General features: G+C 32.7%; 4 protein-coding genes across 4 annotated transcripts in view; 2 read left to right on the top strand and 2 right to left on the bottom strand.

Annotated features, from left to right (window-relative positions):
• LOC144566717 (putative 12-oxophytodienoate reductase 11) overlaps nucleotides 1–16,161 on the bottom strand; it is a 73,700-nt gene that overhangs the window by 2,614 nt on the left and 54,925 nt on the right. The gene's annotated exons all lie outside the window — the stretch shown is intronic.
• LOC144566626 (Leucine-rich repeat (LRR) family protein) lies at nucleotides 2,434–5,788 on the bottom strand. Its single transcript, XM_078316670.1, has 11 exons — nucleotides 5,595–5,788; nucleotides 5,004–5,151; nucleotides 4,489–4,560; nucleotides 4,143–4,214; nucleotides 3,942–4,013; nucleotides 3,706–3,849; nucleotides 3,471–3,551; nucleotides 3,326–3,397; nucleotides 3,015–3,086; nucleotides 2,846–2,917; nucleotides 2,434–2,754 (listed from the first exon to the last, which is right to left on the bottom strand). The coding sequence occupies exons 1-11, from the start codon at nucleotides 5,677–5,679 to the stop codon at nucleotides 2,664–2,666; spliced, it is 981 nt and encodes a 326-aa protein (XP_078172796.1). The 5' UTR covers nucleotides 5,680–5,788; the 3' UTR covers nucleotides 2,434–2,663.
• Nucleotides 12,760–15,413, top strand: LOC144566720 (putative 12-oxophytodienoate reductase 11). The gene is made up of 5 exons (XM_078316744.1): nucleotides 12,760–12,899; nucleotides 13,144–13,284; nucleotides 13,543–13,673; nucleotides 13,975–14,148; nucleotides 14,663–15,413. The coding sequence occupies exons 1-5, from the start codon at nucleotides 12,838–12,840 to the stop codon at nucleotides 14,863–14,865; spliced, it is 711 nt and encodes a 236-aa protein (XP_078172870.1). The 5' UTR covers nucleotides 12,760–12,837; the 3' UTR covers nucleotides 14,866–15,413.
• The window catches only part of LOC144566711 (putative 12-oxophytodienoate reductase 11), a 30,892-nt gene continuing 27,499 nt past the window's right edge, over nucleotides 12,769–16,161 (top strand). Inside the window, exon 1 of the mRNA XM_078316734.1 lies at nucleotides 12,769–12,821. The gene's annotated coding sequence lies outside the window, so the exon portion shown is untranslated. The remainder of the gene's footprint in view (nucleotides 12,822–16,161) is intronic.

Here is a 16,161-nt window from a genome sequence, read left to right on the forward strand (position 1 = left end):
TGATGCTGCTATATGTATTCAATAAATGGTTTTAATTGCTAAGTTTATCTTTATTATGTTATAATGATTCCACTAGTAATTAACACTTATGAATTATCAAAATTACAGTATTAAATGTTACCGTTTTGCAATATTTCTCTATGCTTCTATCATGAATTTAGCAATTCTTCCAATTGCACCAGTTTCTGTTTCTTCGACATGATACGCAACAATAGCAACATATTTTGAAAATTTTAATTTTTTTTTTACCAACATTAAATGAGTGGGTAATGCAAGTAACGCAATTCTATATGTAAAGAGCGATGTTCAAATCGAATGTTTTGTTCGGTTTGCAAAATTACAACCGAATTAATGAAACAAATAAAAATGATATAACGAACAAAAACCGATACAAACTAATGGAAATTGAAATGAGGCCTCTCCTAAGTTTAAAAAAAAATGAGGGGTTAAATACAGCTATAAAGCATTAAAGATTAGAAAATTTATCACGCATTAAACGCAAGTTACATATCACCTCTTCGTCAACTCCATCGTGGGAAATAATTTCAATTTATTATGGTGAAGTAAATGGTCAACCCAGCATTAAATGAGAGGACAAGCTCTTATATACATCACATATGTATATCTTAATAAAAAAATTTACAACGATCTCCTTCTTCTAAGAGTATCCCTAACGAAAATCACTAATTCTCCCTCTTCTAATTAGAGTTGCTAGTTAATTAGAATTTAGACCCCAAAATGAATTTTCACTAATATTGTTCACCAATGACAATATTGCACTTGTAGCACAACTTGCATTTAAACTTGTGTAAAAATGATATTGTAGTTGGGCTTCTCGCACACAACAATGTTACGATACGAGGGGGAAATAGCATTCGGAAAATTTAGATCAAGGGTCTCCGGGCAATGATGCTACAGGAAATGACGAGATGAAGTGTGATTTGGGCAGCCGGAGCTTGGATGTTGTGGCGTGAAAGGAACATGAGGGTATTTTCAGACAAACATAAATTAGACCATTACTTAATTAATGGAATGGCAATAGAGATTGTCCATTGGTTAAATTCAGTTTGAGTTTTAGTTTTTATTATATAGAACTTACAAATATAGGGTAATTAGGATATCTGTGTAAATAAATCTTTCTTATCAATATATTTGTTGGTGTTTCGCAACCATTAAAAAAAATATGATATTGCAGTTAGTCAATCCATAAATATAAATTGAAACTCTCAATAAGTGTGGTATCATTGCCTATTAAGAAGGTGCAAATTTGATAATTCATAATTATATCAGGAAATTAAGGAACTCCTCTATGATATAAAAGGGAGTTCATTGTGTTGGAAATTTATCATGTTTATGACATATATGCAACAGTTCATTCGGTTAGTTAATTGATGGTCTATCCACTAAAAAAATAATTCAAACTTAACTAATGATACTTTGTTGTTTTACATTTACTATATATTGCAATTAGTAACATACTTGATTCTGACAATCAATTCAATCAGGCAATATTAATTATTCTGGAAAACATAATGAGGGGAGAAGTTTTCTTTCATAATTAGAATATGATATTGGTTATTGGGAGAAATTTCATCTGTGACTCATCCACCATTGAATAGTATGTCAAGTTGCTAGCACTTTCAACCTTGTTTGTATTTTTGGTGTTAATTTTATACATAATTCATAGAATCATATTTGACACAAGCAAAATTAACGCTCACGGACAAGTAGAGTGGAAAAAATGCACGGCTTACGGCATGGAACGGAACAGTACAGGACGCGTATTAGTTACGTGTCATGACTTGCATGTTCCGTGCTGTGATCATCTTTTAAAACTTTGGCACGGCAAAACATGTCACGTGAAACATTTAGTCACAGCACGATACAACACGTGTAATTAGAACCATTAGATATTGATCAAATAATGAATCTTGAATACACTAACTTAAATTATGAGTAAATAGTCACACAAGACACGTTTGGTCACGGCATGACCATTCGTGTACCATGACCACCCCTTGACATTTTGGTCACGGCACAGTATGAGACTAAAATCACGACGTGTTAGTCACGTCATGACATGTTTTTTCCACTCTACGGACAAGGTGACATACGCCCATTGGTGGAAGCCAGGGCCGAAATTCTTCTTAAAAGAAAGTTAGTAACCAATAATAGATTAATCATAAGAGTAAACTAATAAATAGACAATTGCTCTTTGTTAATTTCTCACTCAGTGTTTATTATTTTTTAAACAAATCTTGCATTTCCATATGATCCTTATATTAGACATGTAACTAGGAGAAATGTAACTTCACAATTGCCTTAAACAAAAGACGCTCATTCATCGTCCCTTAATAACATATTTAATGTTAATTACTTGAGAAAATGGTGAAGGTACCAACAGGATTTCAATTCACAACCAATTCCTGGTAATTGTCAAATAAAAATTCTATAATACTTTTAAATTAATATTCTCTCAAATATGGTCACAGATTAGGAGGACCACTTGAATTAGATATTAATTTATATTAAAGATATAGTTTTCTTCCTACAATTGTCACCTTAAGGTGTTTCGTAGCTTCATTTTTTTTTTTTTTTTTTGACAAAAAAAGAAAAAAAATAACTATCATATATAACAGAACTACCATTTTATGACAAGCTCTCTAGAACAAAAATTCTGTGTCAGTCAATTCAAGCACCTTATGTGTACCCTTTGACTTTGTTCCAGGCCTGAATTGGTTGCCTTCAATATATCTATGACAAAATAAATAAACCTTTAGCCGACATAAGTAGAGTGGTGTTAGATTAAATAAAAGTAAATATATCTTGAATATATAATGCTTACAGCTCTTTCAAGAAAGGATGCTTGTAGAAACCATCAGCAATCCGTCCAATAAACGAATTGTGGTCCAAGTAACTAGAAAATTGACAAAATTGAAAGTAAAACTATGAGGCTATGGAGAAAAAAATTTCGTGAAGATTTCAAAAGAACTCATATATATAATGAAACTAACAGATATGTTAATCTGGGTATTTGAGCAAGCTTTGGAGGAACTGCTCCGATCATTTTGTTGTACGACAGATACCTGTAAAACAAAAAAATGACTTTCACATGTCATTGAATGAAATGAGTAGAGTCTGATTTGCAAGATTCCTGAATATGAACCAGACTACTAAAAGCTTTTTAAACTGGTTAAATTTTTCACAGATTGATCAGTATTTATTTCAGCCTGACAGATGTTCATGATCATGATATCATTAGAAAAAAGAGAAATGAAAATCTAATATTCTGAAGTAACATAGTATATAAAAGACATTTACTTACAGTATTTCCAGATTGGTCAAATTGGCAAGCTGTTCTGGCAATCCTCCACTAAGCTCGTTATTATTTAAATATCTAAAGCCGAAATCCACGAATAAGAAAAACTCTCCAATCTAGTAATTAAATCAAAGATAGGATAACCACTTACAAGTTCCGAAGTGAAGAAAAACCATCTCCATTGCGGATGAAATCCCGCAGGGTTCCAGTTAAGTGGTTGTTGCTAACATCACTGAGCAAAGTTCAAATTGTAAGACCTTTTGGCAAAAAAGAGCAAGAGACCAAGGAATATAACACAAGAATCTAATGGCCTGCTGTAACAAAAGAAACTGGTTGTTAACTGCACAAAGCTGGATGCAAATAAAATAGAGATAGAGAGAGAGTACAGGTGTCGCAGATTTTTTAGATTTCCCAATTCAGGTGGAATTCGTCCAGTAAGACGATTCTCATGTACGTACAAATACCGCAACTCTGGTAGATTTGCCAGTTCAACAGGGATTTCACCTTTTAAATTGTTAAAACTCAGGTACCTAGAAAATTGATAGAACAAAAGTCCATAAGAATCTCACACCAAAAGATGGATACTTCGGAAAAATGATAAAAAGAAAGAAGTGCAACTTACAGGTGTGTCAGTTTCTTTAGCTCACCAATCTCTGCAGGAATTACATCCTGAAGCTTGTTCCATCTCAGGTTTCTAAAAAGCAGTGATGCATTTATTGATGATTATGACAACAACGGCAGAACCAAGAAGAATGCAAGTAATGGTAATTTGTCACTAACGAAAGGAGAATGATGATCAAAAGAAACTTTGTTGATGTCTTACAATATTCTCAGATGTTTCAAGTTGCCAATTTGAGGTGGTATTGGCCCTGTCAACTTGTTATTGTGGAGGTCCCTGCCAATTATATAAAAAGGACATTAGTTTGCTTACCAAACACCCACCCTAACGATATGTGTTAACAATGATGACAATTATGTACCAATGGAGATTTTCTACAAGGAGAAAGTAATACAATGCAAGCACAGAAGAATGAGAATTATTGTCAACTATCATAATATTAGGCAGTTATTTAGCCAATCAGATTTAGCACATATTGCAAAAGATTCCTTAAACTACATTACTCTTTTAATAATATAAAGCTGATAGATAAAACACAAGTAATTCTTACAGTTTAGTCAAATCAAGTAGATTTGTGACAGCAGTTGGAAAAGGGCCCACTATTGACACGGCATAAACTTCTCTGCAGTTGAAATTAAAGGCATGTTAAAGTGATAAACATACTATCTGAAACATGATTCAAGTTTCACTTTTTCAGGATAGTGCTTTAATGTAATTTACAATATTGATTGAACTCCTAGAGCATTAGGGAAAAACATGAAATACTGCTATGTACCACTGTAAAATCTCAAATTATTTGCCTTCAAAGTCAGAAACATCTTGTGTACCAAAATGAATATGGACCAATAGTCCCATACTCTTTCTGCAATGAAGGCATCTGACAGGCAAATAGAATAACAAATGGGAAGAGAAAGTGCTGCCGATTTTGGCAAGATAATATAGGACAACTACCAAATATCAGTTCCCTGCTGGGTATATTGCAGATTAGCAACACAGACTTGTTCCAGGCTCTATATGCTGCAAAAGAAGACAAAAAATGACAGAATAAGTTATTGACTAACTCACAGTTCTGTGACAACTCTGTAATCACCCTGTTGAGAGCAGGTGACACCTGACCAAGGGGGCAGATCACCGTCTCCGCATGGGTCATCTCCCACCCATGCATACACAACTCTCCATCCCAATGATGCCTTTATCTCATTCAATGCTTTCACTACATACAAAAGCAACAGAAGAAGCATATTCATACTGACAAATTCTCATTTTAGTAATTTGTTTTTTCAACCATCAGTTGGTAGATGCAATTACTAGGTAAGATGATCTCAGATTCCCATCTCTACTGAAGTTTGAGAAAATGATAATCCAATTCTATATACATTATAGAAGCCCAATCTAAACATATGATTGCTCAATGCTTCAAAGTGGAAATTCAGCCTATTCACATCAAGAAGGATTTAATTGCTCAGATAACCTACATTCTCCATATATTCTCTTTTGCCCTTTCTCAAATAAAAGGGAAGAAAACCAAAACAATATGCTACATGCCTAACGGCCAGTTACAAGAAGTACAATTCAGTGTTTCGAACAGAGGCTAAGCTATCTGGATCTGGGAAAAGAAATTAGACAACTCAGATCTAAATAAGGAGTTCGAATTACCATCTCTCTTGACAGTCTTGGAATGCGCTAGTGCGAGGAGGAGCAGAAAACAACAGATCGAGGCGAAAGTAGGCGAAATCGCCATTGCCAATGCTTCAATTTACTCCTTGCTAAGCTGAGAGATCATCAGTTCAAGTCGCACTCTCCGAAAGCTACACTTCCACTCAGACTCACTGTCGCTAAATCACAGAATTGAAACTCAATCCTCTCCTCTGCAAAAAAACTGGAGATATCCTTTCCAACTTTTATTTTCTCTTTTCCCTATGAATGCCCTAGGTAATGGATATCTCCATTTCAGAATTGAATGATAGATGAGGATTAAAGGTTAGCGAGATCTGGTTCCGTAGAATGAATTCGTATCCTCTGCATTTACTCAAAAAGAAATCTTTTGAGTTAATGCATCTAGACCATTCGATCCGATTTAAAATACGTGTGAACTAGATCCGCACTAATATTAAAGAAATCCTGTGTTAAAATCAGTTGGTCGGATTAGTTTTGCTTAAAATCAGACGGTTTAAATGCATTGACTCAAAAAATTCCCTTTTGAGTTAATGCAGAGGATATGTGTTAGGGTAGAACGGCACTAGTCAAAGAGTCAAACTAAATGTGATAAGTCCCCGACCAACCGTAATGCAGTGTGCCCGGAAACATTTTTTATTTTAGAAAACATTGCTATTTAAGACAACAGTTGAGTTTCTGCTGAGGTAGAAGTATTTTAGTAAAAAAAAAAAAAATTTTAAGACCATTTGTCTAAATTAATTCTTAAATTGAGGATATGAATAAAATTTTTGGCATGAGACGAAAATGATAATTTCGGCTTGGACTCAAATTCGGATTCGAACTCGGACTCGATATGGATTAATTGTTATTCAATCCTCTTGAATAGTTAGTCACAAGTCTCAAAAAGAGGTCTCACTAGTTCATCATTTCCTATGATAGTTAATTGTATAATTAAATTATATTATGTTTTCTATGAAACTTAATTATGTTACTATCTTTTAAGTTTGACTATTTATATTTTCTATGTTGTTTTAGTTACGTTAGAGTTTCTAAGAGTTAGTCATCATGTATTATTAGTTTCTAAGTTGAACTTTTTAGTTTTTTTAAGTTATTTATTAGTTATTTATTATGATGGTTTTATTATAAAAGAGATAACATGTCATCTTTTTGAGGGAGTTAACTTTTGGATATCAATATATTTTCTGAGAGAGATTTATTCTCGCTTTGCTACTTAGCACTCTTTATTTCTAATTCCACTAAATTATTTTCGAGACCTGTCACTAGCAGAGTCGAGATTCGAGACCGAGATTGCATCAAGTGGTATCAGAGCAATCTATCAATCATCTTCTTATTGTTCCATATCTCACTAAACCAAATAAAACATGTACACACAGAGTAGAGTTTGGAACGTGTTGTCGTCAAGTGGTATCAGAGCAACTTATCCCTCTTACAAATTTATTTCTAATTCCACTAAACTATTTCAAAACCCGTCACTAGCGAAGTTGAGATTTGGGACCGAGTTTGACGTCAAGTGGTATCAGAGCAAGTTCGACAACCACCTTCGCGCTTGCGTGAAGTTATATTCCCGACAACCTTCCAGTTCGACAACTACCTCCACCAAGTTCGACAACTACTGTCACGCTTGCGTGAAGTTGTATTCCCGACAACCGTCTTCATCAACCATAGCCAATCTGAACCTTGTCGCAATCCTCAAGCGAATGCAACAAAATCATAATGTTTTAATCGAACGAATGCAACAAAATCATAAAGTGTTGATCGAACGCATTACCGGGGTTAGAGAGTGCCTTAATTCCAACGAAAAGTTCCAACAACATGACAAACCAACCCTCAACCGCAACAATACACCTTCACCTCCAAACAAAATAGCAACCATTCCAATAGAAGAGCGCATAGAACAACCATATGAGCTTGTTGATTGGCTTGTCACGGATGAAGAAAGTCAAGGTTTGTTACTTGACACTCCTCCAATATTTGATGAATACCCCAATGACAAAGATGATGTCAAATCTTTGGCGGATAAATCTGAGACAAAAATAGAGTCCGTTGAGAACTCTTCAAACTTCGATGAAGACTTTATTGGTGATTTGCCGATGCTTTCGAGTAATCTTGCAAATATTTTGTTGCAAACAAAACATGTGTGTTTAACCAACAACGAGGTCATGAGCTTTGACTACAATGATCCATTCTTGCAACCAAGTTCCAAACCAGAAAATGCAAAGTTTGTGGTCAATAATACTTTTGTGTTTACCATGAAATCTGAGTACGTCCTACTGGAGAACGACACCAATTCCAATCCATTGAAAATTGAAGTCGACTCTAATTTGTTGATTTCGAACACGTGGCGATTTATTGGCATTCTATATTTGTACCAAGGATCTGATGAAAAACATGCATAGAAAATCCAATTTGAAAGATGTCTACAAAGATTTAATTGTGTTTTGATATGAAATTATATTGTTTGAAAGAGATATACAAGAATAAGAACAAGAAGAGCTGAATTCAAGGCGAAAATACAAGCTTAAGGTCAACCTTTCATCAACCGGAGGAGTATGATGAAAATCAGAGTTCCGACTTGGACTCAAACCCAGATTAGAACTCGGACTCGGTACGGGTTAATTGTTCTTCCTATTGAATAGCTAGTCACAAGTCTCAAGAAGGGGGGTCCCACTAGTTCATCACTTCCATTAATTACATAATTAAATTATGTTGTGTTTTCTATTAAACTTAATTATGTTACTATTTTTTAGGTTTGACTATTTATATTTTCTATGTTGTTTTAGTTACGATAGAGATTTCAAGAATTGGTCATTATGTATTGTTAATTTCTAAGTCTGATTTTTTAGTTTTTCTAAGTTATTTACTATGATGGTTGTATTATAAAAGAGATGACATGTCATATTTTTGAGGGAGTTAATTTTTGGTATGAATATATTTTCTGAGAGAGATGTTATTCTCGCTTTTGCTACTTAGCACTTTTTGTTTCTAATTTCACTAAACTGTGTTCGAGATCCGTCACTAGCGGAGTCGAGATCCGGGACCGAGATTGCATCAAGTGGTATCAGAGCAACCTATCCGTCATGTTCTTATTGTTCAATATCTCACCAAACCAAATAAAACCTGTATACGCGAAGTAGAGTTTGGGATGTGCTGTCGTCACTTATACTTCAAATTGGATTTATCAAAACCCCACCATATATATGTAAATTAAGAAGCAAAACTAGAAAATCTTAATAGAAAAAATTAAGACTTAAAATGTACAGTATGTAGTAGGTGGGAATTGAATTCAAGTCTTCACCAATATTAAATAGAACTCTAACCATCAGAGTATTAGACTACGATTAAACATTTGATATTTTATTAAAAAAACTAGAATATATAAAAGGTTTAAAAAACAAATTCAATTAAATTATAATAAACATAATTAAAATTTAAAATTATATTAATAACTTAGTCATCTTTAATTAATTAAGTCTTATATCCGTCCTTTATAAATCCTAATCACCGACCACCATCTTTAATTAAGATTTATCAAAACCCCGCCATTGATTAAAAGTTTTGGCTAATAATATTGAGAGTTAACTTGAAAATTAATGAGTAAATATTGAGAGTTAACTTGAAAATGAAAACCCCGCCATCTTTAATTAATTAATGAGTAAATTTTGGCTAATAATATTGAGACTACCCTCATTGTTCAGATTTTATTTTTTGCAACGGACGACCGTCATAAATGCATTTTTTTCCTCGCAAAAAGTGTCTATTTTGTTGTAGTGATTGGCTATGTTTGCGTTTTGATCATTTTGTAATGATGATTTTGTTAGATTTTTTTTTCCTACAAAGTTAATTAATACACGTAGCCATAGCAAATATGTTTATTCTACAATTAGACTGTCAAATATAAATATTGTTATGATTAGCATCATTATCTTTGTCGTCATTATTATTATTATTAAAATTATTATTATTATTATTATTATTATTATTATTATTATTATTATTATTATTATTATTATTATTATTATTATTATTCTAATTTGGAGTTGCCTAGTGCTACTGATACTGTTGTATGAAATATTATTTGAAATAATATTAAAAATGCATTGTGATTACAAAGTTGACAGAGAAATTAAAATTATTTGTAATGTGATCTATATTGTCGCTCGATTTACATTTTCGATCTCTAGTTTAGTATATTATATTCTAAATTATATAATGTTACTTTTTTAATTCTAAAAACTTTTATTCGTAATTTTTGTAGCAACATATTAGGGTGTGACCTACATTTAAATTTGTCCTGTAAGAAAGAATTTAATTTATGTGCATCCAACAAGTCTAAAAATTACATAAGATTAAACTATAACATGTACAATTTTTTAATTTTTAATTACTTTGTAATTAAAAAAAAAAAAACTAGTTGCTATCCAACGCATAAAACAAAATATAAAGATTAAGATATTCAACTTATTCTGTCATAATTTTAATCCACAATCAAACAAAAATATCTTATATTATCTTAATTTAAAATAAATAACTTATTCTATCATAATTTTAATCCACAGTTAAAACAGCAATTAATGAGTAAATATTGACATTGTGTGCAGTATATCTCGAGATCGGACAAAACGAATTAAAGATCTTTTTAAAATATTCACATAAATAATGATCTACATACAAATTTTAAAATAGCTAGCTTTCACAAGAAAAATATTATTTTGACCGCTATATCAAAAAAAAAAAAAAAAAAAAAAAGATTCCCAAATAAATGAAAGAGTTATTATCACTATATATCTATCGCCTTAATATCGCATCAATTCGCACCTTCGCACTTGTATATAAACATGCACAGATGGATCCGTGGTGCGGCAATTAAATTGAGAAATGGCAATGCCTAATCTGATTCGCCAAGGAGACCATGTTTATGTTCTAAGAAATGAATATGATTTCTATATTTTTCAAATAGAAAATTTACTCTTAATTTGTATTGTATTATCAGCAGAGGCGAATGTAAGTTTGAAGCAGTGGGGTTAATTTTTTTATATATATTTATATGTAACTCTGAGTAAAATGTCATGTTACTGTTAAATTTATCTCTATTTTCTGTAAAAAAAAATTTATATAATTAACCTTCATATGTGTTTGACTTTCATAATTTGTTCCAATAATATGTTAATTTGGTCTTATATTTTTGCAGGGGTCAATAAAGACATGAAGCTTTTCTACACCCGCAAAGAACCGAATTGATGCAACAAGGAATGAGATAAAGAGTCTCTTCATCCTCGATTCCTCGTTGCATTTTATCTGACTTGAGCATTTCATCAAGCTTAATTGTCAAACAGACTCTCTTTAGTACATCTTAACATTTAATCTCCACAACCTTATTCAATAAAATTTATGAATAAAAGGCTACTAAATTTAAGGCCTAGCTTAATGATCAAAACACAATTCTATATGATTACAATAACTTTTAAATTATTAAATGACACAATTCTACAAAACAAATAATTCGCAAATTTTGTAACTATGTTTGTGGGCTAATGGAAAAGAGATTTCACTTTCCAGGATAACAACAAAGTCTCTATTGCACTTTATTGGCAACTTCGAATTAAGCCTTCTTAAGCTTAAGCTTCTAAGGAGTTTTAAGCCTTCTTAAGCTTAAGCTTCTAAGGAGTTTTAAGCCTTCAAAATAAGTACTTATAGAGTTCGAAATCACCTTTTAGTGTACCTTTTGTCCAGCATTTTATCAAGGTTAATTATCAAACTGATTCTCTTTAGTGCAGCTTAACATTTAATCTCCACACCCTTATTCATTAAAATTTATGAATAAAAAAGGGCAAAAAGGCTACTAAACTTAAGGCCTAGCTTAATTATCAGAACACAATTCTATATGATTACAATAACTTTTAAATGATATAACTAGATCAAACAAGTAAATAGAAAAATAAATGGGAAGTAAATGAGTTAGATCCTAATTTAAGCTCTCTAAAATGGAGATGCTCCAAAGGGCCGGGGTAGATCATCAGTGAAAGAGAAACTCTATAAACGACTTTACGGTGACATTAATCAAATTTATACATCCAAACTTTATACTGATCGATTTATTCATGACTTTATAGTGATGCGAAACAACGAATATAGTTTACGGATTTGGTTAAAAATCTTGAGGATATTTTAAAAAATATAGAAAAAAATTATATAAACCATTTTCGTAGGTTAATTATATATTAAATTTGATGTTATTTGATATTAACTTACAAATATAAATCATTTCAAATTTTAAGTTATTTTAGAAACAATTAAACTAACACCAAAATTTATCATTTTTTTTATTGTTCATGATAACAAATACAATATATAGTAGGAGTAAAACTAGGGTGTTCTTAAGTTTACCAAGGTGTTTGGTGAGCTTAACTCCAAAATATTATATATATATATCAGTTTCAAACGACAAATTCAAGCCGTTGAAATTCATCTATTTCACAGGTGATGAATTTACATGCAAAAATTTTAAGTTTTCGAATTATTTTAATATAAAGTCAAGCGGTCAAAATTAAAAGGTTTATAAATTAATTTTAGTGCATTAATTTTTTGAACATTTTTTGAACACTTGACTTTATACAAAAGTAATTCAAAATTCTAAAAGTTTTATATGTAAATTCATTACTCGTAAAGTAAATTGGTTTCAATGTTTTGGATTTATTGTTTGACGCTAATCTAATAGATTTTGAAGTTAAGCTCACCAAACACATTTTAAATCCATATGTATTACTATAGAGAATTTTTCTATTTTGTGAATTTTGAACTCATGACTTTTCAGATAAAAGTCATATATACAATTAGATCTGCTTTGTAATTAAACAAGTTCAGAAGTACCTACCCGTGCTTATTAACGTGATACATGATTTGGTATCTGTATTTTGTTTGGCGTGGATGACCAGCAATCCAGCATAGAATGGATTCAATGGAGGCTCCTTTTTACTAGGAATGTTTATTTTATTTTGACTTCTGTTTTTGTTGTTTGCCAATTAGAAAAGTACAAAAAACAAAAACAAAAACAAAACGGCTCTTTGTTCTTTGTTCATTGTTGTAAGTCATCGATGACGACGATACTGGCTCCTATAAATAGAGATCCTTCTACGGCATTTGAATAAAAAAAGAAGAAGAAAAAAACATAGAGATTGGATTATTGAATAAAAAAGAGTTAGGAGGGAGAGAGAGCTAGTGAGCAATGGCACCAACAATTCCTCTACTCACGCCTTACAAGATGGGCCCGTTCGAACTCTCTCACAGGTCAGTTAAATACAATATTCTTGATTATTTTGAGCTTTGTTCAAAAAATTTGGCAACTCCATTAAGTAAAAAAGATGAACACATGGAATTGTCGCCTTGTCGGCAACAACTAATTTATGTTAGGTTTGTTTAAAACACTGTATATATTGCCTGTCAGAAATCTTTCGCTTAATTATATCCCATAAGTAATTTATATTTATGAGACTTCTTGTTCCATTTCTCATAGTTTTTTACAATTTTGTAGAATTGTCCTTGCTCCACTAACAAGGCAAAGATCTTCCAGTAATGTACCTCAGCCACATGCTATATTGTATTATTCTCAGAGAACAACCCCAGGTGGCCTTTTGATTGCTGAGGCAACTGGTATTTCTGATACTGCACAGGGGTATTATTTTCTCCTTTAATTAGCACGATTTACATTTCATTTCACAATTTTTAGTTAGTAATTACCCAATTGCGGGATTAATTACCAAAGGCAGGGTTAGCTTTACTGTTGTTGGGAATTGATTCAGGATTTAGATAGTTGCAAATTGGGGAATCCAGTGGAGCTTTTATAGTGCCTATACCATTTTATGAAGGCCCCTGAACTGAAACTTTTCCGTTTCCATCCCTGGCATTTGCCGCAAATTTACTCTATTGGCAGCTTTCCAGATGCGCCTGACATTTGGACAAAAGAACAAGTGGAAGCATGGAAGCCAATCGTTGATGCCGTTCATGCGAAAGGTGGCATATTCTTTTGCCAGATTTGGCATACTGGAAGGGCTTCAAAGTACCGTAAGTTCTCTTTCTTACTCTTGCCTGAGGTTTTATTAAATCTAATATGAAATGGTGACAATGCAGTGATTATGTTTATGACTTAAGCAATTCATGTTAGATTCTGATTTCATGGGGCATATGTATATTGGCCAATTAACACGTAAGTAAATGTTTCAGATTACAAATTAAACCATGAACATTAATATCAAATCATAAATTATGTGAAACTTGGTTGTACATTGATAGTATACCACCTTGCCTGTGCTCTTTATTTGCTTCAATTGTTAGTTTTTAATTACAAGCAATTTAACCATGGCAGAGTTCCAACCGAATGGCCAAGCACCAATTTCATCTACTGACAAGCCACTGGCATCACAAAAGCTTGCAAATGGGGACCCGATAGAATACTCGCCACCGAGAAGATTAGAGACCGATGAGATCCCAAAAATTGTCAATGATTTTAGGCTTGCTGCTCGAAATGCCATTGAAGCAGGTACAAGCTGATTTTGGCTGTCATCACACTTGTCTGATATTTTGATTTGCGCCCCTAACGAGTTTTTTTAATTATTTGATATTAGTTAACCATCAATTTACTTATGGAACTCCGAATCTCTAATGTGAATATTGTTGGATGCCGGTGTTAAATTGTTGTCAAGGGGTTTTCTCTAATCTTCTTATATACCATCACGACACAGGCTGTGTTGGTATATTGTGGTAATAATGTACCATTACCAATATTTTATGAGTATCAGTTGTTATTTTTCTTCCAGAATTGGTCATTACCTAGGTGGCATCATCTATTATGAGTATCACCATTAACCAATGGATTCATACTTCGAATTGTTTGATGTTGTACTTTCAAAAGTGCTACATAATTGGGATATTTTTTTTCTTTTTCAACTATAGATGGTTCTACTTATTCGGTTATTCTATACAAATTACTCCATGATCACGACACCCATGCTGAACCAGTTTTAATAGAATATATTTCTTTCCATATCATGTAGGTTTTGATGGTGTTGAGATTCATGGAGCTCATGGATACCTAATTGAACAGTTCTTGAAAGACGAAATCAATGATCGTACTGACCAGTATGGCGGCAGCCTTGAGAACCGTTGCCGCTTCGCACTTGAAATTGTTGAGTCTGTAACAAAAGAAATAGGACCCGAGCGGGTTGGTATCAGACTTTCTCCATTCGCTAATTACTAGCAATCAGGCGATTCAAACCCTGAGTCACTTGGACTGTACATGGTGAATGCCCTCAACAAATTTGGCATTGTGTACTGCCACATGGTAGAACCAAGGATGATACAAGTCGGTGAAAAAGCTGAGACATCACATAGTCTTTTACCAATGAGGAAAGCTTTCAATGGAACTTTTATTGTAGCTGGTGGGTATGATAGAGAAGACGGAAACAAGGCAGTCTCTAGTGGGTACACTGATTTGGTTGCATACGGTCGAATTTTTCTGGCAAACCCAGACTTGCCTAAGAGGTTTGAATTGGATGCACCTTTGAACAAGTATAATAGGAGCACTTTCTATATTCCAGATCCTGTTGTGGGCTATACCGATTATCCATTTCTTTCTTCGGATTAAAAGAAGGGCATCCAGTTGATATATATTGCTACTTTGTGATTATTTAATATAATTATATAAATTATAAAACAGTCATATCTCTTACTAGTTAGTAAATACATTGTAAAAAGTTTGCTTTGTGTACATAGAAATAGTGAAACAGAGATTTCACCCAGTGGTAACATTATTTTTATTTTACTTTCATAAGAACATGACTATCAAGAATATTTGTTTGAAGGTTAGAGACTAAACATTGTCTCTAACATTTGTATTAAAAATGATTTAAAAAAAACATTTGTATTAAAAATAAAAATAAAGTATTCACAATGCCTCGGTTTCTATATTAATTACAACAGATTATAATGAAAAGAGAGGTGATATTACTATTAGGGCCTGTTCGGCTGCCAGTCGGGAACAAGAATAGATTTGGATTCAGATCCAATTTAAATGGCTGAAACCTTGTTCCTGTGGGAAAAAAAATCACTCTAAGGGCCTGTTCGGCTGTAAACTAAAGTGTACTGTTCACGTGGAAAAATGAAAATTCACTCAGACTGAATTTTTTTTTTCCCACGTGAACAGTATTTTTCAGTTCAAAATTTTTGATTCCCTTACCCATTCCTATTCCCACTGGTGCAACCGAACAGGGCCTAAGTGAAATTTTTTTCCCACATAAACAGTAAAAGCCGAATGTCTCCGTAGTCAGCACACTCTCGCTAGTATCATCTGATAGCTACTGCATCACGATGTGTTCGGTTGTAGGATACCTTGGGAATTGGACGTGACAATTTAAAAGTTAAAATAAAAATGTTGAATGTGACGTATGTTATTTTCTCTATGTGCTCATAAAAAATTATCACATTTCAATTTTATTTTATGTGAATCAATAAGTTGAAAAATCAACGTTCCTAAATTATCCATATTAGTATTCTT

The sequence above is a fragment of the Carex rostrata genome, chromosome 15 (assembly GCF_964058835.1).
Source record: "Carex rostrata chromosome 15, lpCarRost1.2, whole genome shotgun sequence".
Taxonomy (NCBI): Eukaryota; Viridiplantae; Streptophyta; class Magnoliopsida; order Poales; family Cyperaceae; genus Carex; species Carex rostrata.

Bases quoted from the DNA above. Each gene is read 5' to 3' on its own strand.
- LOC144566626 (XM_078316670.1), bottom strand. From the start codon at position 5,679: ATGGCGATTTCGCCTACTTTCGCCTCGATCTGTTGTTTTCTGCTCCTC. The intron at 5,152-5,594 runs GTAATTCGAACT...TTTTGTATGTAG, and splicing joins CAAGACTGTCAAGAGAGATG to TGAAAGCATTGAATGAGATA. The intron at 3,552-3,705 runs GTACTCTCTCTC...AACTTTGCTCAG, and splicing joins CTAAAAAATCTGCGACACCT to TGATGTTAGCAACAACCACT.
- LOC144566720 (XM_078316744.1), top strand. From the start codon at position 12,838: ATGGCACCAACAATTCCTCTACTCACGCCTTACAAGATGGGCCCGTTC. The intron at 12,900-13,143 runs GTCAGTTAAATA...ACAATTTTGTAG, and splicing joins CCGTTCGAACTCTCTCACAG to AATTGTCCTTGCTCCACTAA. The intron at 14,149-14,662 runs GTACAAGCTGAT...CATATCATGTAG, and splicing joins TCGAAATGCCATTGAAGCAG to GTTTTGATGGTGTTGAGATT.